This window comes from Neoarius graeffei, chromosome 10 (genome assembly GCF_027579695.1).
Source record: "Neoarius graeffei isolate fNeoGra1 chromosome 10, fNeoGra1.pri, whole genome shotgun sequence".
Taxonomy (NCBI): domain Eukaryota; kingdom Metazoa; phylum Chordata; class Actinopteri; order Siluriformes; family Ariidae; genus Neoarius; species Neoarius graeffei.
Window position 1 is genome coordinate 82,411,686 of NC_083578.1, and position 24,952 is coordinate 82,436,637.

General features: G+C 44.5%; 1 protein-coding gene across 1 annotated transcript in view; it reads left to right on the forward strand.

Moving 5' to 3' along the window:
* The first annotated feature begins 15,075 nt into the window (after window positions 1–15,075).
* The window catches only part of LOC132893358 (sodium- and chloride-dependent creatine transporter 1-like), a 99,880-nt gene continuing 90,003 nt past the window's right edge, over window positions 15,076–24,952 (forward strand). The window contains exon 1 of the mRNA XM_060932408.1: window positions 15,076–16,157. Within this exon, the coding sequence (XP_060788391.1) occupies window positions 15,920–16,157 (238 nt within the window). The 5' untranslated portion in view covers window positions 15,076–15,919. The remainder of the gene's footprint in view (window positions 16,158–24,952) is intronic.

Sequence of the window (24,952 nt, forward strand, 5' to 3'; positions counted from 1 at the left end):
TCACTGAATAAATAAACTGTTAAACTGAAAGTCAGATTGTTTCAAAAACAATTGGCCTTCAAGAAGCGAGAACACAGATAGGTAAGCTCCGACTCTCATTTGGATTTAAAAAAAAAACACGTTGTTTACCTCCATTTAGATTAATACATGTAACTTGTATTGTGTATTTAAGTTACCAGTATGAGATTATTTAATTTGCTTCAGAATGTAATTGTCTCAGTTCATCAGATTATTTAATTAGCTTTTACGTTTTATCAGTGAAAATGCATGCATGTACATGTATGTTGCATAACACCTATCCTGTTTTAATGAGAGTCAACCCACAATCACTGAAGTCAAATCAGTCTTAGTGGAGCAAGTTGGTAACGGTATTTCTTACTTCCATTATAAATTTTTATTTATATGACTTTGGTCTATAGCTGTCAAAGGCCTCGGCCTTAAAACTGGTTCCTGCTATGACGTCACGCACTCAGGGCTAGCTGGCTCAGCGGGGCAGCTCCAATGCCAACTTTGCGGTCAACTTTAACTCACAAAATTTTTTTTTTTCGCGGTCCGGTTTCCATCAAATCCTGCGCTCTGATTGGCTGGCGAGCTGGTCCGTATCCTATGTTACGGACCCCGGTTATGGACCTCTGGCGACTCACTCGTTCACAACAATAACAAACATCGAAGCAATTTTTGTCAACATTTATTTTCGCATTTCTCAGGAGAATAGCGTTAATTTTACAGCATGGATAGCGATAACGACAGTCTTCACAGCGAAAGCAAGTTTTACTACCCTGAAGAAGACGAAATAAAAGAAAACATTTCAGGAGAAAGCTAAAAACCTCTAACTGTTGCTAACGCCAAGCAAAAACATGGCTGAATCCTGAATGACTCAATTTTGTATAAATAGGGGACTACACAGGTGGCAAAATGTAGTTTTTTTTCCTGCTGTGGAAGTGCACTTGTATACCAAAGAGGAAGCCATTTGCATTACAGCCGTGAATGAGGATTCAAAATGGCGGCTCGCCTCGGCTCGGTTTTCTCTTTCGGGCGCTCTCGTTTTCTGTTAGAATTTGGTAAAGAAAAAAATAAATATATTATTTACCAGCTTAAGGTCGGGCCATATGATGAAATACCGTGACCTTGGCCCAGAGGGCCTCGCTCAGTACTTTCAAGACCTCAGTCACGGTATTTCACGATACGGACCTCCCAGCTGGTAAATGTTTTTTATTTTATTTATTTATTTTTATTTGACCTTTATTTTACCAGGGTGAGTCCCATTGAGACATTCAGCCTCTTTTACAAGGGCGCTCTGACATACAGACATATAGACATTGCACAAAGTATGACGAAACATAGAAACGGAACACATAAAAACAGGTTCAACAAAACACATATAACACTGGAGAGATTAAAATACAAAAACAAGTAAGCAAATCAAGACAAGTACCGCACAATACAGAAATAACTGAATGGTTAGTTAGTGAAAGCATTTACAGCTGTCAGATCTAAGGTGTTTGAGCAGCTTTTTAAAATGGTTGAGAGGAATAGCAACAGATAACTTAAGATCTTTTTGAAGGAGATTCCAGCACCAGGGAGCTGCAAAGTTAAAAGCTGTCTTACCTAACTCAGTCTGTGTTCGTGGTGTGTCTAAGAGTATAATATTATTTGAACGCAAACTATAAGATGAGTGCATTTGAGACAGTAGATTAGAAAGATATGAAGGCAATTTGCCAATAATACCTTTATAGATAAAAATATGCCAATGGAGCCATCTGCACAGTGAGAGAGAGCTAAAACCAGTCAACTCATAGAGAGTGCAATGATGAGTGCGTGGTTTGGCATTCGCAATAAAACGTAGTGCACCATGGTAAACTGTATCGAGGACGTGAAGGGTGGTAGAGGCATCATTCATGTATAAGATATCGCAATAATCCAGTACAGGAAGAAAGGTGGCATTTATCAGTTTCTTTCTAGCTTGAAGAGTAAAGCATGCTTTGTTTCTAAAATAGAATCCAAGCTTAATTTTCAGTTTCTGGGCCAGTTTCTCTATGTGAACTTTAAAAGTGATCTTATCATCAATCCACAAACCTAAGTATTTGTATACTGAGACTTTCTCTATACATTGGCCATCTAGGGTGGTTATTACTAGGGGAGTGGAAGCTAATTGTGATTTAGTGAACTGCATGACCTTAGTCTTTTTGGCATTTAAAATCAATCTTAGGTCAGCAAAAGTACTTTGTAATGAATTAAAGGACTGCTGTAACAATTGGTTCGCTTGAAACAGGGTAGGGGCATCACAATATAAAACTGTATCATCTGCATACAGATGGATCTTAGCATTCCCAACAACAGAGGCAATGGTGTTGATGTATATGGTGAAAAGGACTGGGCCCAATATTGAGCCTTGGGGGACCCCATTCATGACCTCCATGGGCAGAGAACTGACACCGTCAGCAACAACAGTTTGAGTTCTGTTGGCTAGATAGTCCTTAAACCAGCCAACAGCCTTTGAGCTCATGCCAATGTTAAGCAGCCTATTTAGCAGGATAGTGTGATTGACTGTGTCAAAGGCCTTGGACAGGTCAATGAACAAGGCAGCACAGCTCATCTTCCTGTCCAGTGCCTTTATAATGTCATTTAAAACCTGTGATGCTGCAGTGATGGTACTATGCTGGGTCCTGAAACCCGATTGTGCCGGACTAAGGATCTCATGCTGTAACATAAATTCCTTAACCTGGGTGTTTACTAGGGACTCCAGGATCTTCGCAAGAACAGACCATTTTGAAATTGGACGGTAATTATCTAAATTAGCAGGGTCCCTCCCCCCCCTTTTAAGAGGGGCAACACGTAGGCTGATTTCCAAACGTCTGGTATGATGTTGGAGGAGAGAGATAAATTGAAAATATGTGTGAGAGGTTCTGTGATTATGTCCGCTGCCAATCTTAATAAGGCAGGGTCAAGACCATCAGGACCTACCGATTTGTTGGTGTCAAGTTGTTTGAGGGCCTTGAGTACTGCAGCTGTGGGGATAGTTTCAAAATTAAACCCATCCTGAAAGACAGACGTATCAGGAAGGGGGGTAGCAGATAAGGGGGTAAGGTCAGCAGTACAAGACTGTTCAAACAGTTTCCCTGATTTTATGAAATGTTTATTGAAAAGATTCACAATACCCTCTTTATTGGAAACCTGTTTGGCATCTACAACTATGAGGTGTGGCAGAGCTGTGTCTCGCAAAGGCTGAGCTAATAACTTTATGGTTTTCCAAAATTTTGAGGGGTTAATTAAATTATCAGAAACTGACTTAAGAAAAAACTCAGATTTACATTTTCTTATTAAGTATGTACATTTATTCCTCAGATATCTGAAATTAGTCCAGTCAGACTGTGAGTCTGTGGCTCTTGCTAAAGCCCAAGCAGAATTTCTACTATGAATCAGTGAGGCCAGCTCTGGGGAGAACCAAAGGTTATCCCACCCCTTTATTCTGTAGGAGGTCATGGGAGCATGTTTGTTAGTGACAGATAGGAAAAGCATGTGGAAATAATTCCATGCAATATTGATGTCAGGAATGAGGCTGATTCTTGAGAAATCACAATTAATTAGATCATATAAAGAGGCTTGTTCTACAAATCTTTTAAAATTTCTCTTTATTAGTATACGAGGTTTAGTTTTGGGAAGCCTAGTGTCCCTGATGCAAGATATCGTGCAGTGATCACAGATATCATTTGAAAACACTCCTGTCGCTGAATATTTCTGAGGAGCATTTGTGAGTATTAAATCAATCAAAGTTGACTTAGCAGGAAATTTAACATTAGGACAGGTGGGGGAAGAAACAATCTGAGTAAGATTTAATTCAGTGCAGATACGCTTCAGGGGGTCAGAGCAACCAGAAAGCCAGTCCCAGTTTAAATCCCCCATCAGCACAAACTCTCTATCCTGCCATTCAGCTAATAAGTCCGCCAGTTGGTCTAATGACTCCTTTGAAGCAGGGGGAGACCTATAACAGCCAATGACAGTTATGCCACTTTTCCACTACCAATGCGGCTGAGTTGGGCTGAGCCATGCCGTGCTGAGTTGGGCTGAGTCGAGCTGAGTGGGGCTGTTGGAGTTGCATTTCGACTACAACTGCGCTGAACCGTGCTGGCTGGAAGTGGGTGGACACATTGGGTGGAGTTAGCGAAAGTGGGTGGACATCACGTGATGTCGTTAGGCGGCGCAAACAGTGACATCAGTGATCTTTTAAACGGTAGTCTCACGACCCAGATAGTAAACAATAAACATGGAGGACATGGAGTCGTTAGTGTTGCTGGTCTTGGTGCTGTGGCTTGTTGTCACTGACAACGCCAACAGATACTGGCAAGAGCGTATAGATGAGGCGAGGCACATAAGGCTTCATCTCATCTCATCTCATTATCTCAAGCCGCTTTATCCTGTTCTACAGGGTCGCAGGCAAGCTGGAGCCTATCCCAGCTGACTACGGGCGAAAGGCGGGGTACACCCTGGACAAGTCGCCAGGTCATCACAGGGCTGACACATAGACACAGACAACCATTCACACTCACATTCATACCTACGGTCAATTTAGAGTCACCAGTTAACCTAACCTGCATGTCTTTGGACTGTGGGGGAAACCGGAGCACCCGGAGGAAACCCATGCGGACACGGGGAGAACATGCAAACTCCACACAAAAAGGCCCTCGCCGGCCCCGGGGCTCGAACCCAGGACCTTCTTGCTGTGAGGCGACAGCGCTAACCACTACACCACCGTGCCGCCACATAAGGCTTCATAATTCTCGTAATTCGTAATTCTTCTTCTTCCGGGTTTACGGTGTTTACAGATCCCAGCGTGCTCGCGGGGCGTGTGTGGGCATGTGAGGACACTCCTCCTCACCAATCAGTGCACAGGGAAGTGTCTCTTCACGCCCCTAGCCCCACTCGGCTCGGTTTGGCTCACTTCAGCCCTACTCCAAAACCGTGCGAGTTTTGGGTGCTGAGTAGGGCTGAAGCGAGCTGAGTCATGCTGCTCTGAGGTAGTCGAAACACGAGCCATGTTGAGCTGAAGTGAGCTGAAAAAGGGTAGTGGAAAAGGGCCATTAGGAAAGATGTGGATGATAATGTAATGTCTAAAGACAGAAATTCAAAAAGTTTGGGACGTGAAACAGATTTTGTTATGGTGCAATTGAACCTTGATTTGACATATATGCAGGGGCAGTCTTACCATAGAGGCATAGGTAGGCGGCTGCTTGGGGCCCCCCACCAGCGGTCGTATAGGGGGGCCCCCAACCAACCTCAAAAAAAAAAAAAGAAAAAGCCCCTTATCATGATTCATGAACATTTCAAAAGTATGGTACATTTTACTAATATTCCTAAGAAATACGTTGAAGTAGTAGTTAAAATGTCCAGTTCATGGTTATCTGTCCCTACACATACACCCCATACTTTCACAATGAAATGGACTAGTCCATAACGCTGCGCAGCGCAGCGCGAAAGGTAAACACACAGTGACCGGAGTCTGAACAACGCGAAAATTAAAAGGAGTTACCCAAGCGGATCAAAAAAAAAAAGCGAAAAGACGCTGAGAAATATGTGACAATGCTGCCTAAGTTGGGAAACTTTTTTACAACTACTGTTAGCAATAGAGACCGCGACAACAACGTCAACATCATTCAAAATGCTGAACATGATGCCGGTGCAGCAGCAGCAGCTCGCTGCTGTGAAGTGGCACTAGCTGAGGAGGATAACATCAAGCAAGACACGTTGTTGCCACCTTCCATCACCGACAGTGTCAACGTTGACACAAATGAGGTGGAAGAGTTATCCAGTGATGGCCATTTTGACACCGATGATGATGACCATATTGTTAGTTGGTGACAATGTTTTTTTATTATTATTATTTTACATTTTCCTACATCTGGCTGTGCACCATGTACGTGTGAAGACCTGTGAGAAGACATCAACAAGTAGGACTTTGTGATGTGGAGAACAATCTCTCTTTTCTCTCTCATAGACTCTCTCATTCATTCATTCATTCATTCACTCACCCTCTCTGTCTCACACACACACACAACACTCTCTCTCTCTCTCACACTGTCTCATTCTCTCTCACTCACTCACTGACACATACATTCACATGGATATGGAGTTGCTTAGAGCCAAATGCCACCTCATCTCTCCTCAGTCCACACTTCTTACCTCCCCTCACTCACTCACACACAAACACACACAATCATGCACATAGTTTTATTTATAGAATGTTTGAAATGTTCTGATCTTTAAAAAAAATAAACAGTGCTGGTTTTCCTGGCATTTTGGCAAAGACAGATTTTATCTGAAATCTTGTTCTCTGTTGGGTTCCATCATGACGATTAGTTTGTGTCGTGCTACACTTTGTGTGTTCTCTGCTTTCCATCTTCATTTTGGAGTAAAGAAGTGTATGCAGGGTTTAAAGGGGAATGTTTTTTTTCTCCTCTCCAACCTTTACTTCCCTATAGATTAGCTTTACCTGCCTATCCACCAGGAGTCGAATTATAAATTTGACCCTATGGGGGTCTCTATTTAAAAAAAAAAAAGCAATGCATACTCACTCTCCTGGACCAGCGCACTTTTGCGCACTGTAGTGCACAGCTTTCACACACAGGCACGCATGCACACACACACGGTGTTGCATGCATATATATATATATATAGTTAAACAAATTATTTATATATATATATATATATATTGTATATCAGCTGGATAGTACAGTGGTAATGCTCACTGACTACGACGCGGGAGATCGGGGTTCGAATCCCGGTCGGGGCAAAACATCATCCAGTAAGGGTCCTTAGGCAAGACCCCCTCATGATATATCAGCCTACCTCAGGAATGAGTGAAGACATAACTGATAGAGTCATACCGGCTCAGACGTTGCCTGGGTCAACAAGGCCCGGGTCTGCGTCGGTTGCTAGGGAACCAGGGCAAACTGATGAGAAATGGGAAATTGATGAGAAATTTTCTGAGGACAGAAAATACGGAATTGCTGGAATCCCAGAGAGAGGGGATACATGCAGCGAATGTGGGACCATTGGATACTTTGAAACCTAACAAAGGTTTTAACAAAGGCTATTAGCCCAGTGTTCCAACATCCGTAATCGAAATCTACTATCACAACTAGAGATGAATTAAATACAACGACGATGCTACGGCAAGGGGGAGCTAGGAAGACAGGTCAGCGGGGAGATGTCATCATCATCCCCACAACCAGAGATTGGGTACCAAGCCCCAACAGCTAACAGCCTCAACACAAGAGCTGCTGACCTGAGAAGGAAGATCGTGACCCAACTGGAAACCTGGAGCCCCCGACGAATACCGAAGCTGAGTTGCCAAGTACCTTCAGAAGATCTACTAGTAGATGTGAATGCTGCTCTGAAGACAATCTCCACAAGAACCATCACTGAGACCAACAAGCTGATACACAGTACAGCAACAGTAATCATGGAGATGCTTGGACACAAGGTGGGCTCGAGACATAACAAACAGTATCCACCATGGAAGAGACGATTAGAGGCCAAGATAAAGGCAGCACGGAGATAAGTTAGCCAGCTAGCTGAACTACAGAAAGGGAACATGGTGAATAAAGGGGCACCCAGGAAGTACAACTCACTCTCCATACCAGAGGCACTCGAAATTGCCAAACAGTGACTAACAGCTCTGGCCACCCGGTTGAAGAGATACACCAAGGAGGGAGAGGCCAGGAGAATAAACAAGCTGTTCTCCACTGAACCAGTGGCAGGGAAACAACAACCGGTCAGACCCACCAAGAGCTGAGGTGGAAAAATACTGGAAAGACATATGGGAAAGAAAGGCATCACACAACACCGATGCCCAATGGTTAGTGGACCTAAGAGCTGACCACAGCAACCTCCCAGAACAAGAACCAGTAACCATCTCAATGGCAGATGTCCAAGAAAGAGTGTCAAAGATGAAGAGCTGGACAGCACCAGGCCCCGATATGATCCATACGTACTGGCTGAAGAAGCTAACTGCACTAGCTAACTGCACTCCATGAATGCCTAGCAGCACAGATGGACCAGCTGCTGAGGGATGGGACCCACCCAGAATGGCTAACCCAAGGCAGGACAGTCCTAATCATGAAGGACCCCCAGAAGGGACCCATCCCATCCAACTACCGGCCAATTACCTGTCTCTGCACAACATGGAAGGCCCTGTCAGGCATCATTGCGGCAAAAATGAGTAAGCATGTGGCTCAATACATGAGCGAGGCACAGAAAGGAATTGGCAGTAACACCAGAGGAGCCAAGCACCAGCTACTGGTCGATAGAACAGTCGCCCGAGACTGTAAGAAGAGACAGACCAACCTGTGCACTGCCTGGATTGACTACAAGAAAGCCTACGACTCAATGCCACACACATGGATACTGGAATGTCTGGAACTGTATAAGATCAACAGGAACCTAAGGACCTTCATCCAGAACTCAATGGAAATGTGGAAGACAACCCTAGAGGCCAACTCAAAACCCATTGCCCAAGTCAACATCAAGTGCAGCATATACCAAGGAGATGCGCTATCACCACTGCTGTTCTGCATAGGCCTGAACCCCCTCAGTCAGATCATCATGAAGAGCGGCTACGGGTACCGATTCCGTAGTGGGGCAACAATCAGCCACCTGCTCTACATGGATGACATCAAGCTGTATGCCAGGAACGAGCGAGAAATAGACTCGCTGATCCACACCACCCGGATCTACAGCGATGACATAGGGATGTCATTCGGATTGGACAAGTGTGGCCGGATGGTCTCAAAGAGAGGCAAGATGATCTGGACTGAGGGGATTGACCTACCAGAGGGCAACATAGGTGATATCCAAGACAGCTACAAGTACCTTGGCATCCCACAGGCTAATGGAAACCATGAAGAGGCCACAAGGAAGTTAACCACAGCCAAATACCTCCAGAGAGTAAGGCAGGTCCTGAAAAGTCAGCTGAATGGTAAGAACAAGGTCCGAGCCATCAACATGTACGCACTACCAGTCATCAGATACCCCGCTGGTATCATAAACTGGCCAAAGGAGGAGATAGAAGCCACAGATATCAAGACTAGAAAGCTCCTCACCATGCATGGAGGGTTCCACCCCAAGTCCAGCACCCTGAGACTATACACTAAGCGGAAAGAGGGAGGCCGAGGGCTAGTGAGCATCAAGACCACGGTCCAGGATGAAACATCGAAAATCCGAGAATACATCAGAAAGATGGCCCCAAAGGATGAACTGCTAAGTGAATGTCTCAGGCAGCAGAACCCTGATGAGAGTGCAGAGGAGGAGGAGGAACAGACAACCTGGAGGGACAAACCCCTACATGGCATGTACCACCGTCAGATAGAGGAAGTGGCTGATATCAAGAAATCCTACCAGTGGCTGGATAATGCAGGACTGACAGACAGCACAGAGGCACTAATCATGGCAGCACAAGAACAGGCCATAAGCACAAGAGCCATAGAGGCCAGGGTCTACCAGAGTAGATCAGACCCAAGATGCAGACTGTGCAAAGAAGCCCCTGAAACAGTCCAGCACATAGTAGCAGGGTGTAAGATGCTAGCTGGATCAGCATACATGGAGAGGCACAACCAAGTGTCTGGGATAGTATACAGGAACATCTGCAACCAGTATGGAATAGAAGTACCCAAGTCCCAATGGGCCATACCACAGAAGGTGGCTGAGAACAACAGGGCCAAGGTTCTGTGGGAATTCAGCTTCCAGACTGACAAACAGATCCTGGCTAACCAACCAGACATAGTGGTGGTGGACAAAGAGCAGAAGAGGGTGGTGGTGATAGATGTAGCGATCCCAGCTGACGCCAACATCAGGAAGAAGGAACATGAGAAACTTGAGAAGTATCAAGGGTTGAAAGAGCAGCTGGAACAGATGTGGAAGGTCAAGGGTTGCGTGGTCCCCGTGGTAGTGGGGGCACTTGGGGCAGTAACCCCCAAACTGGGAGAGTGGCTCCAGCAAATCCCAGGAACAACATCTGAAGCCTCAGTCCAGAAGAGCACAGTCCTAGGAACATCGAAGATACCGCGCAGAACCCTCAAACTCCCAGGCCTCTGGTAGAGGACCCGAGCTTGAGGATGACATGGATACCACCCCCCCGCCGGGGGTGAGAAGGAGATTTTTTTTTTTATATATATATATATATTGTTAAACAAAGGAAGATCGTTGTGAGATAGAGGACAAGTCTTCTTCGGACTTAACTTCACATTCGATTTCGCAGGCTGCAATTTCAGTTTGCGCGCATAGTGGTGTGGTGGTGAAGTACAGCCGTACATGTTGCGGTTTAATAACACGTTCAATACAAAGTTATGGCTGCATGGTGATCGGAAATGAAATGAGTTTTATTTATATTTATATGGTGATATAGGCTATTCAAGCTTATTATGGTGATATATGACGTATTTGAGAGACTTCCACAGAAAATTAAGTTCGCTTCTTTCATGGGAGCCTGAGGGAATGGGAGCTCAGCTCCCATTGGCTCCCACGTAATTCGAACTATGCTATCCACCATGCAGTCGGTACATTGTTTTGGGTTTTTTTTGTTTCGGATCGGATGGGGGGGCCCATACATACCTTCGCCTGGGCAGGCCCGGCGCCAGGAACAGTTTACTAAGGGGGCAATTAGAAATCGCAAGGGGGCAAATATTTTTCATATAGTCTGTAGTAGTGATGGCGGTCTGACAACGTGTTTCAAACAATTAACTGCGCCAACCACAAAACCACGGCCCCGAAGGTTGCTTTAGTACGGGAAAATCATGTGACATATTACCAGGGCAGTTGCGCTTTATCAACTCCCGTGCCCACCTGTTAACCCTCCCCTCCGATTTTCTCACAGACACGCGGTACAACCGGAAAGATGCCAAACATAAAACAACACACACAAACCTACAGGCAAGTCCTTTACATTAAAAATACATACAAATAGCTCCGCGGCATGAAAACAAAACGTCAATGCAAGTCTAAGGTACTTGGCTCGGCGGCCAAAATCATAATTTAAAAAAATTAACAGACCCCGCGGCTGCACCAGTAATAGCCTTCCTGACTCGCACCGAGTCAACGCTAACCACTTAATCCGCGATCCCAGATGAATTTTCACCCCCGCTGCATGGGGGGTGACGTCAACGACACGTATTCTTACACTATTTGCGCACAAAGCGGACCATATATGAACACATGCACCAACATAAACGGAGATAAACTTAGCCTACAAAGAAAGAAAATGGATTCACAATATTGTGATTGAATTTGTTTAATTCGGAGGGGGAAAGACTACTCCCGTAAACTGACTGCATATTGCAGAGACAGTGCACTTGTAAGTGTGCATGTAAAACCCCCGCCCGCACGACCCCTCCCCTTGTCCTTATCACAGGTCTGTGTGTGCGCAGCTGTGTCAGCATTTCACACATACACCCACAATAACTAGTAGTCCCCAGTAGTTAGGATTGATACATATGTCTAAAACAGGGTTAATATTAAATTCAGGCTTTTTGAAATAATCCTACCTTAATACAGTTGAATTCTACGATTGCAACGTAAGAATCATAACAACCAATCAGATTTGTTCTACCATGCCAGTTTTAGTAGTGATTTATGCAGGGATGTGATTTTTCCGCGAATTCGCGGAATTCCGCTTTTTTCACCTCAAAACTTGAAGAAAAAAATTTTTTCCGATTTTTCCCTCATCCACATTCGTATCCTATTCGTTCCGACTTTGTTTGAAAGATGGCAGCCTCGGATTTGCATCTTTACGCTCGATCACGGAGGCTGCCATCTTTCAACTCTTTGTTTGAATCGAGTTTACGTACAGCTATCTAACAAGCGCGTTCATTGGTTGTTACAGAGCGATGAGCCAATCACGTACCTCGTTTCATCTCAATGACGTAGTTGCGTAAATGACGTAATTACGTCAATGAGATGAAACGAGGTACGTGATTGGCTCATCGCTCTGTAACAACCAATGAACTCGCTTGTTAGATAGCTGTACGTAAGCTCGCTTCAAACAAAGAGTTGAAAGATGGCAGCCTCCGTGATCGAGCGTAAAGATGCAAATCGAGTTAAAGAAATCAACAGAATAGTGAAAAAAGTTCCGCTGGGAATGTTTGGAGAAAAACCACGGCTCGCCTCGGGGCGAATTACGTCACAAGGCGCGGGGCTAGCGGGCCCTGCTCGCGCTGGTTCTTTGGGGTGTGTGTGTGTGTGTGTGAGAGAGAGTGAGTGAGAGTGTGTGTGTGTGTGTGTGTGTGTGTGTGTGTGTGTGTGTGTGTGTGTGTGTGTGTGTGTGAGCGAGAGTGAGTGTGTGTGTGTGAGCGAGCGAGAGTGTGTGTGTGTGAGAGTTGCATGTTGACCATTAAATTGGCTTGAATTTGTTAATCATGACAAGTTTTTTCTTGTGTGTTTGCTTGCCATTTTAGTACAATTTTTAAGTCAGAAAACCCCAGAACCCAGGAGCTTCAGGGGGCTTCCCCCCAGGCCCGGCGCCAGGAACAGTTTACTAAGGGGGCAATTAGAAATCGCAAGGGGGCAAATATTTTTCATATAGTGTGTAGTAGTGATGGCGGTCTGACAACGTGTTTCAAACAATTAACTGCGCCGACCACAAAACCACCACGGCCCCGAAGGTTGCTTTAGTCCGGGAAAATCATTACATATTACCAGGGCAGTTGCGCTTTATCAACACCCGTGCCCACCTGTTACCCCTCCCCTCCAATTTTCTCACAGACACGCGGTACAACCGGAAAGATGCCAAACATAAAACAACACACACAAACCTACAGGCAAGTCCTTTACATTTAAAATACATACAAATAGCTCCGCGGCATGAAAACAAAATGTCAATGCAAGTAACGCTAACCACTTAATCCGCGATCCCAGTTTAGGCGTGTAGGGGACTAAACACTCTGAAGTGATGAATTTTCCCCCCCCGCTGCATGGGGGGTGACGTCAACGACACATATTCTTATGCTATTTGCGCACAAAGCGGACCATATATGAACACACACACCAACATAAACGGAGATAAACTTAGCCTACAAAGAAAGGAAATGGATTCACAATATTGTGATTGAATTCGTTTAATTCGGAGGGGGAAAGACTACTCCCGTAAACTGACTGCATATTACAGGATATTGCAAAGACAGTGCACTTTTAAGTGTAGACTACATGTAAAACCCCCGCCCGCACAACCCCTCCCCTTGTCCTTATCACAGGTCTGTGTGTGCACGCGGCTGTGTCAGCATTTCACACATACACCCACAATAACTAGTAGTCCCCAGTAGTTAGGATTGATACATATGTCTAAAACAGGGTTATTATTAAATTCAGGCTTTTTGAAATAATCCTACCTTAATACAGTTGAATTCTACGATTGCAACGTAAGAATCATAACAACCAATCAGATTTGTTCTACCGTGCCAGTTTTAGTAGTGATTTATGCAGGGATGTGATTTTTCTGCGAATTCGCGGAATTCCGCTTTTTTCACCTCAAAACTTGAAGAAAAATTTTTTTCCGATTTTTCCCTCATCCATATTTGTATCCTATTTGTTCTGACTTTGTTTGAAAGATGGCAGCCTCGGATTTGCATCTTTACGCTCCATCACGGAGGCTGCCATCTTTCAACTCTTTGTTTGAAGCGAGCTTACGTACAGCTATCTAACAAGCGCGTTCATTGGTTGTTACAGAGCGATGAGCCAATCACGTACCTCGTTTCATCTCATTGACGTAATTACGTCATTTACGCAACTACGTCATTGAGATGAAATGAGGTACGTGATTGGCTCATCGCTCTGTAACAACCAATGAACGCGCTTGTTAGATAGCTGTACGTAAACTCGATTCAAACAAAGAGTTGAAAGATGGCAGCCTCCGTGATCGAGCGTAAAGATGCAAATCGAGTTAAAGAAATCGACAGAATAGTGAAAAAAAAGTTCCGCTGGGAATGGTTGGAGAAAAACCACGGCTCGCCTCGGGGCGAATTACGTCACAAGGCGCGGGGCTAGCGGGCCCTGCTCGCGCTGGTTCTTTGGGGTGTGTGTGTGAGAGAGTGAGTGTGTGTGTGTGAGCGAGCGAGAGTGTGTGTGTGTAAGAGTTGCATGTTGACCATTAAATTGGCTTGAATTTGTTAATCATGACAAGTTTTTTCTTGTGTGTTTGCTTGCCATTTTAGTACAATTTTTAAGTCAGAAAACCCCAGAACCCAGGAGCTTCAGGGGGCTTCCCCCCCTTGTCCCCCCACCAGGCCGCTGCCCTGGACTAGCTGGGGGCCTGCGGCCCCCAGACCCCCGGCTAAAATTTTCAGATAATTTCACCAGCCCCAAATCACATCCCTGTTTATGTGAAATGTATTTTTGTGCAATGCTCAACAACTTAATATTTCGTATTTGAAAATCTCATCTCATTATCTCTAGCTGCTTTATCCTTCTACAGGGTCGCAGGCAAGCTGGAGCCTATCCCAGCTGACTACGGGCGAAAGGCGGGGTACACCCTGGACAAGTCGCCAGGTCATCACAGGGCTGACACATAGACACAGACAACCATTCACACTCACATTCACACCTACGGTCAATTTAGAGTCACCAGTTAACCTAACCTGCATGTCTTTGGACTGTGGGGGAAACCGGAGCACCCGGAGGAAACCCACACGGACACGGGGAGAACATGCAAACTCCACACAGAAAGGCCCTCGCCGGCCCCGGGGCTCGAACCCAGGACCTTCTTGCTGTGAGGCGACAGCGCTAACCACTACACCACCGTGCCGCCCGTATTTGAAAATGCAAATTATTAATACGTCTATAATACATTATATTTTCATAAGAAAACAAGTGATCTGAGTCTCCGTTGAGGGGGCGGGGCTGTAGCCACAAGGGTGCGACGCCCCCTTTTTTTTTGAGGGGCCGGGCCTGCGCCTGGGGCCCCCAATTTGCTAAATCCGCCACTGCATATATGGCAACACCACCACCCTTGCTTGGGCGATCACTTCGAAATAAATTGTAACCATGCGTGTTTCTGATCCATTTGGCCTTCCATAGTGATGTCCGCGTCCTCGTGCGGGGAGAAGAGGAAGGAGGGGTGTGAGCTCAGAGTGACGCGCGTTACGACACAACCAGCAGAACCAGCTGCGGGGGGACACAGACTATAGAGACAGAAGAGATCCAGCACCACCCACACACACACACACACACAGAGAGAGAGCGCACTGTTACACCTGTTGTGTTATTTCTGCAGTCGGAGAGGATCCGCACAGGGAGAGATGGTGTAGGAGAAGCGGATTTCTTGTGCGTGTGAACCGGTGAATGTAATTCCTTTACAGTGGTGAGCTGAGCGCGCGAGCAGCGCCCGGTTTTTCCGTCCAGACAGCCGCCTCCTCTTCGAGAGATACGTGCCGATGCGATTCTTCAGACTCACCTTCAAGTGTTTCGTGGATTGTTTTTGAAGGTGCCCTTTTCAATCCGGTGATAATTTTTTTCTTTCATTTTTCGCACGAGCCTCCTCAAGCATCTTATTTCCCTCCGGTTATTTCTGCGGACGATTTTTTTAAACACCTCCCTGAGAAGCCTGACTGAAAAAAAAGCATATATTTTAAATAATAATTCTGAATAATAATAATAATAAATAAAAAAAACAGCCTTTATAGAAATAAAAGGCAGAGGACCAGATCCTGTTAACCCTTACAGGTTTATATCAGATAGATAGATAGAAAGAAGAAGAAGAAGAACAGAAGGACATTTAAAGGAAACTGACTCGAGCCATCAGACAAATAAAAAGGAACAAAGAGAGTTGGGATTATTTCCAATCCCAGAGGTACTGACTGATCCCCCACTCCGTCTTTGTTGTTGTTGTTGTTGTTGTTGTCTGGTTAGGGCTCTGTGAGTGTGAGTGTGTGTGTTTAGGATGGAGAAGAGCGCACTGAGTGCAGAGGTGAAAGAGAATAAAAGCCACCTCATTCCCAATGGGAGACACGAGGCCGCTAACGGCATTCTGATCACCGCAAACAGCGACACCGCGCGTGTGCAGCCAGAGAGAGAGACATGGACCCGGCCGATGGACTTCATGATGTCCTGTGTGGGCTTCGCTGTTGGTCTGGGGAACGTGTGGCGCTTCCCTTACCTGTGCTACAAAAATGGTGGAGGTGAGTGTGTGTGTATGTATGTATATGTATGTATGTATATATATAGAGAGAGAGAAACAGACAAACAAATCAGCAATACCCCATCTGACGTCACATCCTGTCAGGGGAAATCCTCTAACACGAGGTTCATTCATACCAGAAGACAGGTTAGAACATGTGATCACCAAAGCGTCTTCCTTTCAGTCGACCTAATTGCAGGTTTCATCTCCAACCTAACTCGAACACACTTCTTTTAGGTGATTCAGAACTTCTCAAAGCCATCTTTTTCCACCAGCTTAATTTGTTCTTCAAGATCTGTAGCTTGTCCTGAAGGTCCAACCTGATCATCTAACAAGAGCGTAGCTAGGATTTTTCAAAGCGACATTATGGCTACGTTCACACTGCAGGCTGAAGTGACTCAAATCCGATCTTTTCGCCCATATGTGACCTGTATCCGATCTTTTATTGACAATATGAACGACACAGATCCGATTTTTTCAAATCCGACCCAGGCCGTTTGGATATGTGGTCCTAATTCTGATTCCTATCCGCTCTTTTCATATGCGACTTCAGTCTGAACCGCCAGGTCGCATTCATCCGACTTACACGTCATCAACAAGCCACAAACGTCACTATTCTGCGCTGAAGTAGGCGGCGGGTCTCTCAAAAAAAGTTACAACAACATGGCGCATAATCACGGGCGCAGATAGGGTGGGACTCGTCCCACCCAGATTTAAATTCACCTCGTTCGGTCCCCCCCCACTTATAGGGAGGAAAAAACGTCTATGCTGTCTTTCTTTGCATAAGGCAAACCTCACGGAAAAATCAAAAGACTAATTACCATTCGGTTTATTGAGGTGCACGGCAGTGTATACATAGTTGCAACAACTCACATAAAACAAAGACTGATATTTGGTTGGTTGAGCTGCGCAGACTGCACAGGTTGCGAGCTCGAGCTTGGTTGCTATGGTAACCCACAACAAGTTTGACAGGCATATTGGGGTTGGTTTGCTGGCAGCTTTGTCCCCCCCAGTTTTTTGTCCCCCCCCGTTCAAAAAACGTATCTGCGCCCCTGCGCATGACATCAATGCGAGGGACGCTTCAGGCTGTGAAGGTTCTGAATCTTCTCAATGGAAGGACGCAGAGGTTAGGGAGCTGATTTCCATTTGGGGGGATGCAGCTATTCAAGCTAAATTGGATGGGTCATACCGCAACCGGGCGGTTTTACTTCCGTAAACACTGGCCATGCTCACTGCGTGTGACGTCGTCGTATCCTGCAATGCGCATGCGGAACACTTTTAGGTCGCTTTTCGTTCATACTGAGGATCACATACAAGTCGCATATATTTGTTAATGTGAACGACCTCACAAAAAAATCGGATTTCACAAAAAAATCGGAATTGAGCATTAAGCCTTGCAGTGTGAACGTAGCGTATGTAACAAAAAATACTGTACAGTGGCATGCAAAAGTCTGGGCACCCTTACTGGGTGGTGTAGTGGTTAGCACGGTCGCCTCACAGGAAGAAGGTTCTGGGTTCGCAGCCAGCAAGAGCCTTTCTGTGTGGAGTTTGCATGAACTGTCCGGGGAAATCCTCTAATATGAGGTTCATTCATACCAGGAGACAGGTTAGAACATGTGATCACCAAAGCGTCTTCCTTTCAGTCGGCATAATCACAGGTTTCATCTCCAACCTAACTCGAACACACTTCTTTTAGGTGATTCAGAACTTCTCAAGGTCATCTTTTCCCTTACAGAAAAAAATACATGAATTTCCCATGTATTTCACATGTGATCACATGTTACCACATGTGGAATACATGATATCAGATTTTGCAACATGTGTTACCATGTAGAGCACATGTGGAAAACGTTACCACATGTGTAAAACATTCCCACATGTGATTCACATAAAATTGGGCCAAAATGACATGTTTCCCATGTGCAAAACACATTTTCCACATATTTCACATGTGAGAAATCACATGTGAAGTTCATTTGGTTTTTCTGTAAGGGTTTCCACCAGCTTAATTTGTTCTTCAAGATCTGTAGCTTGTCCTGAAAGTCCAACCTGATCATCTAACAAGAGCGTAGCTAGGATTTTTCAAAGCAACACGGAGTACATTATGTAACAAAAAATACAGTGGCATGCAAAAGTCTGGGCACCCTTACTGGGTGGTGTAGTGGTTAGCACGGTCGCCTCACAGCAAGAAGGTTCTGGGTTCGAACCCAGCGGCCGGCAAGAGCCTTTCTGTGTGGAGTTTGCATGATCTATCTGGGGAAATCCTCTAATATGAGGTTCATTCATACCAGGAGACAGGTTAGAACGTGTGATCACCAAAGCGTCTTCCTTTCAGTCGGCATAATCGCAGGTTTCATCTCCAACCTAACTCGAACACACTTCTTTTAGGTGATTCAGAACTTCTCAAGGCCATCTTTTTCCACCAGCTTAATTTGTTCTTCAAGATCTGTAGCTTGTCCTGAAGGTCCAACCTGATCATCTAACAAGAGCATAGCTAGGATTTTTGAAAGCGACACGGAGTACATTATGTAACAAAAAATACAGTGGCATGCAAAAGTCTGGGCACCCTTCCTGGGTGGTGTAGTGGTTAGCACAGTCGCTTCACAGCAAGAAGGTTCTGGGTTCGAACCCAGTGGCCGGCAAGAGCCTTTCTGTGTGGAGTTTGCATGTTCTCCCCGTGTCTGCATGGGTTTCCTCCGGGTGCTCTGGTTTCCCCGACAATCCAAAGACATGCAGGTTAGGTTAATATGGGACGGCCTTGGGCTCAGATGCCCTTGAGCGAGGCACCTAACTCCCAACTGCTCCCCAGGCGCTGTTAGCATGGCTGCCCACTGCTCTGGGTATGTGTGTGTGCTCATTGCTCACGTGTGTGTTCACTGCTTCAGATGGATTAAATGCAGAGAGGAAATTTCACAAATAAATATATTACGTTCATTATGTCTTCTTCTTAAATCAAAATAATTAGTTTTAGGTAAAGGTAAAAAAGCTTTTACATGTCTGAAACAAAAGAAAAACTAATTATTTTGGAAATTTCACAAGTGTGTGATGAATAAAGTTGTGCTTTCTTTCTTGAAAATGTCTGTTACTGTGAATAGTTAAATGAGCAGAAGATGAACTGATCACCAAAAGGCATAAAGGTAAAGACGAGACATTTCTTTTCAGCGTTTACTGCAAAGCATTATTTTTGTTTTGTACAACTGGAGAGTGAAAAAAAGAAAAGGAACACCATGTGAAAGTTTGGGCACCCCGATACATTTGAGTTCTCAGGTAACTTTTACCAAGGTTACAGACCTTAATTAGGTTATTGAGCTGTGGCTTGTTCAAATTCTTCGTTAGGAAAGGTCAGATGATGCAGATTCCAAAGCTGTATAAATTCTCTGACTCCTCAAACTTGTCCCTAAAATCAACAGCCATGGGCTCCTCTAAGCAACTCCGTCGCATTCTGAATAATAAAATAATTGGTGCTCACAAAGCAGGAGAAGGCTACAAGAACGTAGCAAAGTGTTTTCAGGTAACTGTTTCCTCAGATTGTAATGTTATTAAGAAATGGCAGTTAACAGAAACAGTTGAGATCAAGGTGAGGTCTGGAAGATGAAGAAAACTTTCTGAAAGAACTGCTCGTTGGATTGCTAGAAAGGCAAATAAAAACCTCTGTTTGACTGCAAAAGACCTTCAGAAAGATTTAGCAGACCCTGGAGTGGTGGTGCACTGTTCTACTATGCAGCGACACCTGAACAAACATGACCTTCATGGAAGAGTCATCAGAAGAAAACCGTTCCTGCGTCCTAGCCACAAACTTCAGCGTCTAAAGTTTGCAAATGAACATCTAAATATGCCTGACGCATTTTGGAAACAAGTCCTGTGGACTGATGAAATCAAAATAGAACTTTTTGGCCACAATGTGCAAAGGTATGTTTGGAAGAAAAAAGGGTGCCAAATTTCAGGAAAAGAACACCTCTCCAACTCTGAAGCATGGGTGTGGATCGATCATGCTTTGGGGTTGTGTTGCAGCCAGTAGCACAGGGCACATTTCACTGGTCGAGGGAAGCATGGATTCGAATAAATACTAGCAAATTCTGGAAGCAAACATCACACCATCTGTAAAAAAGTTGAAGTTAAAAAGAGGACGGGTCCTACAATAAGACGATGATCCAAAACGCACCTCAAAATCGACAATGGAATACCTCAAGAGGCCCAAGCTGAAGGTTTTGCCCGGGCCCTCACAGTCCCCTGACCTAAACATCATTGAAAATCTGTGGATAGATCTCAAAAGAGCAGTGCATGCAAGACAGCCCAAGAAACTTGTAGAACTGGAAGCCTTTTGCAAGGACGAATGTGTGAAAATCCCCCAGGTAAGAACTGAAAGATTATTAGCTGGCTACAAAAAGTGTTTACAAGCTGTGATACTTGTCAAAGGGGGTGTTACTAGGTACTAATCATGCAGGGTGCCCAAACCTTTGCTTCGGGCCCTTTTCCTTTTTTGTCATTTTGGAAATGTAAAAGATGAAAATAAAAAAAATTGTTTTTGCTTAAAATATAAAGGGAATGAGTCATCTTTAACTTTATGCCTTTTGGAGATCATTTCATGTTCAACTTGCTTAACTGTTCACAGTAACAGCAATTTTGACCAGGGGTGCTCGAACTTTTGCATACCACTGTAATTAAAATTGCTAGTTTTAGGTAGCTTAGAAACTGGCTCTTCCATTATCGCTATTTCTTCCACGTTTTTTTGATGTTGTATTCTAGAAATGGCACACTAAAACTTAGCTTCAAAGCCACAAAATGCAACTTTGATGGAAAAAAAATATATAATAAATTGCTTACCTGTCTTCATGTAGAAAGAAGGAGGAAAGTTACGCTTGTTTTGACATGGCGAATTATTAACACGTGAGGAAATACTCGTAATTCGCAACTAAAAAGACTGCAGCAACACTGGCAGCTTGACCATGCTTTCTAGTGCGATCATGTCGCGCTTGCGCAGAACTGGGTTTTCACGCCCAAACCACAGGAAATCCATACAAGGTGAAAGAAACCCTAATGAGGCTGAGGTGACAATCTAGTTTAAAAAAAAAATGTTAGAAAAATTGCAGTGGGCGCTTTTCTAAGATTCTTATGCAGCTATTGAAAAAATGTATTGTCCAACAAAGGGGGGGGGGTCACGGGCACCCCAAGACACCCCACCCCCCCCAGCTACGCCCCTGTCTAACTATTCTTTGCCTTTAGACATTCTTGAGCAACTAAAAGAGGTTTGTTCGATTTTAGGTTAGAGATTAAACCCGCATGAACATAGAGCTCTGGTTTAGAGCATGTGCATTCAGAAAATAAAGTACAATAGTGTACGTTTAAGGGTACAATGGCTTGTCAGTGGCGCAGTACCCGCTAAGGTACTTATGTATACCCTTTATATACTGCTTGGGGGCGGCACCGTGGTGTCGTGATTAGCACTGTCGCCTCACAGCAAGAAGGTCCTGGGTTCGAGCCAGCGAGGGCCTTTCTGTGTGGAGTTTGCATGTTCTCCCCGTGTCTGCATGGGTTTCCTTCGGGTGCTCTGGTTTCCCCGACAATCCAAAGACATGCAGGTTAGGTTAATATGGGACGGCCTTGGGCTCAGATGCCCTTGAGCGAGGCACCTAACTCCCAACTGCTCCCCAGGCGCTGTTAGCATGGTTGCCCACTGCTCTGGGTATGTGTGTGCTCATTGCTCACGTGTGTGTTCACTGCTTCAGATGGGTTAAATGCAGAGAGGAAATTTCACAAGTGTGTGATGAATAAAGTTGTGTTTTCTTTCTTGAAAATGTCTGTTACTGTGAATAGTTAAATGAGCAGAAGATGAACTGATCACCAAAAGGCATAAAGGTAAAGACGAGACATTTCTTTTCAGCGTTTACTGCAAAGCATTATTTTTGTTTTGTACAACTGGAGAGTGAAATAAAGAAAAGGAACACCATGTGAAAGTTTGGGCACCCCGATACATTTGAGTTCTCAGGTAACTTTTACCAAGGTTACAGACCTTAATTAGGTTATTGAGCTGTGGCTTGTTCAAATTCTTCATTAGGAAAGGTCAGATGATGCAGGTTTCAAAGCTGTATAAATTCTCTGACTCCTCAAACTTCTCCCTAAAATCAACAGCCATGGGCTCCTCTAAGCAACTCCGTCGCATTCTGAATAATAAAATAATTGGTGCTCACAAAGCAGGAGAAGGCTACAAGAACATAGCAAAGTGTTTTCAGGTAGCTGTTTCCTCAGACTGTAATGTTATTAAGAAATGGCAGTTAACAGAAACAGTTGAGATCAAGGTGAGGTCTGGAAGATGAAGAAAACTGTCTGAAAGAACTGCTCGTTGGATTGCTAGAAAGGCAAATAAAAACCTCTGTTTGACTGCAAAAGACCTTCAGAAAGATTTAGCAGACCCTGGAGTGGTGGTGCGCTGTTCTACTATGCAGCGACACCTGAACAAACATGACCTTCATGGGAGAGTCATCAGAAGAAAACCGTTCCTGCGTCCTAGCCACAAACTTCAGCGTCTGAAGTTTGCAAATGAACATCTAAATAAGCCTGACGCATTTTGGAAACAAGTCCTGTGGACTGATGAAATCAAAATAGAGCTTTTTGGCCACAATGTGCAAAGGTATGTTTGGAAGAAAAAAGGGTGCAAAATTCCAGGAAAAGAACACCTCTCCAACTCTGAAGCATGGGTGTGGATCGATCATGCTTTGGGGTTGTGTTGCAGCCAGTAGCACAGGGCACATTTCACTGGTCGAGGGAAGCATGGATTCGAATAAATACTAGCAAATTCTGGAAGCAAACATCACACCATCTGTAAAAAAGTTGAAGTTAAAAAGAGGACGGGTCCTACAATAAGACGATGATCCAAAACGCACCTCAAAATCGACAATGGAATACCTCAAGAGGCCCAAGCTGAAGGTTTTGCCCGGGCCCTCACAGTCCCCTGACCTAAACATCATTGAAAATCTGTGGATAGATCTCAAAAGAGCAGTGCATGCAAGACAGCCCAAGAAACTTGTAGAACTGGAAGCCTTTTGCAAGGACGAATGTGTGAAAATCCCCCAGGTAAGAACTGAAAGATTATTAGCTGGCTACAAAAAGTGTTTACAAGCTGTGATACTTGTCAAAGGGGGTGTTACTAGGTACTAATCATGCAGGGTGCCCAAACCTTTGCTTCGGGCCCTTTTCCTTTTTTGTCATTTTGGAAATGTAAAAGATGAAAATAAAAAAAATTGTTTTTGCTTAAAATATAAAGGGAATGAGTCATCTTTAACTTTATGCCTTTTGGAGATCATTTCATGTTCAACTTGCTTAACTGTTCACAGTAACAGCAATTTTGACCAGGGGTGCTCGAACTTTTGCATACCACTGTAATTAAAATTGCTAGTTTTAGGTAGCTTAGAAACTGGCTCTTCCATTATCGCTATTTCTTCCACGTTTTTTTGATGTTGTATTCTAGAAATGGCACACTAAAACTTAGCTTCAAAGCCACAAAATGCAACTTTGATGGAAAAAAAATATATAATAAATTGCTTACCTGTCTTCATGTAGAAAGAAGGAGGAAAGTTACGCTTGTTTTGACATGGCGAATTATTAACACGTGAGGAAATACTCGTAATTCGCAACTAAAAAGACTGCAGCAACACTGGCAGCTTGACCATGCTTTCTAGTGCGATCATGTCGCGCTTGCGCAGAACTGGGTTTTCACGCCCAAACCACAGGAAATCCATACAAGGTGAAAGAAACCCTAATGAGGCTGAGGTGACAATCTAGTTTAAAAAAAAAAATGTTAGAAAAATTGCAGTGGGCGCTTTTCTAAGATTCTTATGCAGCTATTGAAAAAATGTATTGTCCAACAAAGGGGGGGGGGGGGGTCACGGGCACCCCAAGACACCCCACCCCCCCCAGCTACGCCCCTGTCTAACTATTCTTTGCCTTTAGACATTCTTGAGCAACTAAAAGAGGTTTGTTCGATTTTAGGTTAGAGATTAAACCCGCATGAACATAGAGCTCTGGTTTAGAGCATGTGCATTCAGAAAATAAAGTACAATAGTGTACGTTTAAGGGTACAATGGCTTGTCAGTGGCGCAGTACCCGCTAAGGTACTTATGTATACCCTTTATATACTGCTTGGGGGCGGCACCGTGGTGTCGTGATTAGCACTGTCGCCTCACAGCAAGAAGGTCCTGGGTTCGAGCCAGCGAGGGCCTTTCTGTGTGGAGTTTGCATGTTCTCCCCGTGTCTGCATGGGTTTCCTTCGGGTGCTCTGGTTTCCCCGACAATCCAAAGACATGCAGGTTAGGTTAATATGGGACGGCCTTGGGCTCAGATGCCCTTGAGCGAGGCACCTAACTCCCAACTGCTCCCCAGGCGCTGTTAGCATGGTTGCCCACTGCTCTGGGTATGTGTGTGCTCATTGCTCACGTGTGTGTTCACTGCTTCAGATGGGTTAAATGCAGAGAGGAAATTTCACAAGTGTGTGATGAATAAAGTTGTGTTTTCTTTCTTGAAAATGTCTGTTACTGTGAATAGTTAAATGAGCAGAAGATGAACTGATCACCAAAAGGCATAAAGGTAAAGACGAGACATTTCTTTTCAGCGTTTACTGCAAAGCATTATTTTTGTTTTGTACAACTGGAGAGTGAAATAAAGAAAAGGAACACCATGTGAAAGTTTGGGCACCCCGATACATTTGAGTTCTCAGGTAACTTTTACCAAGGTTACAGACCTTAATTAGGTTATTGAGCTGTGGCTTGTTCAAATTCTTCATTAGGAAAGGTCAGATGATGC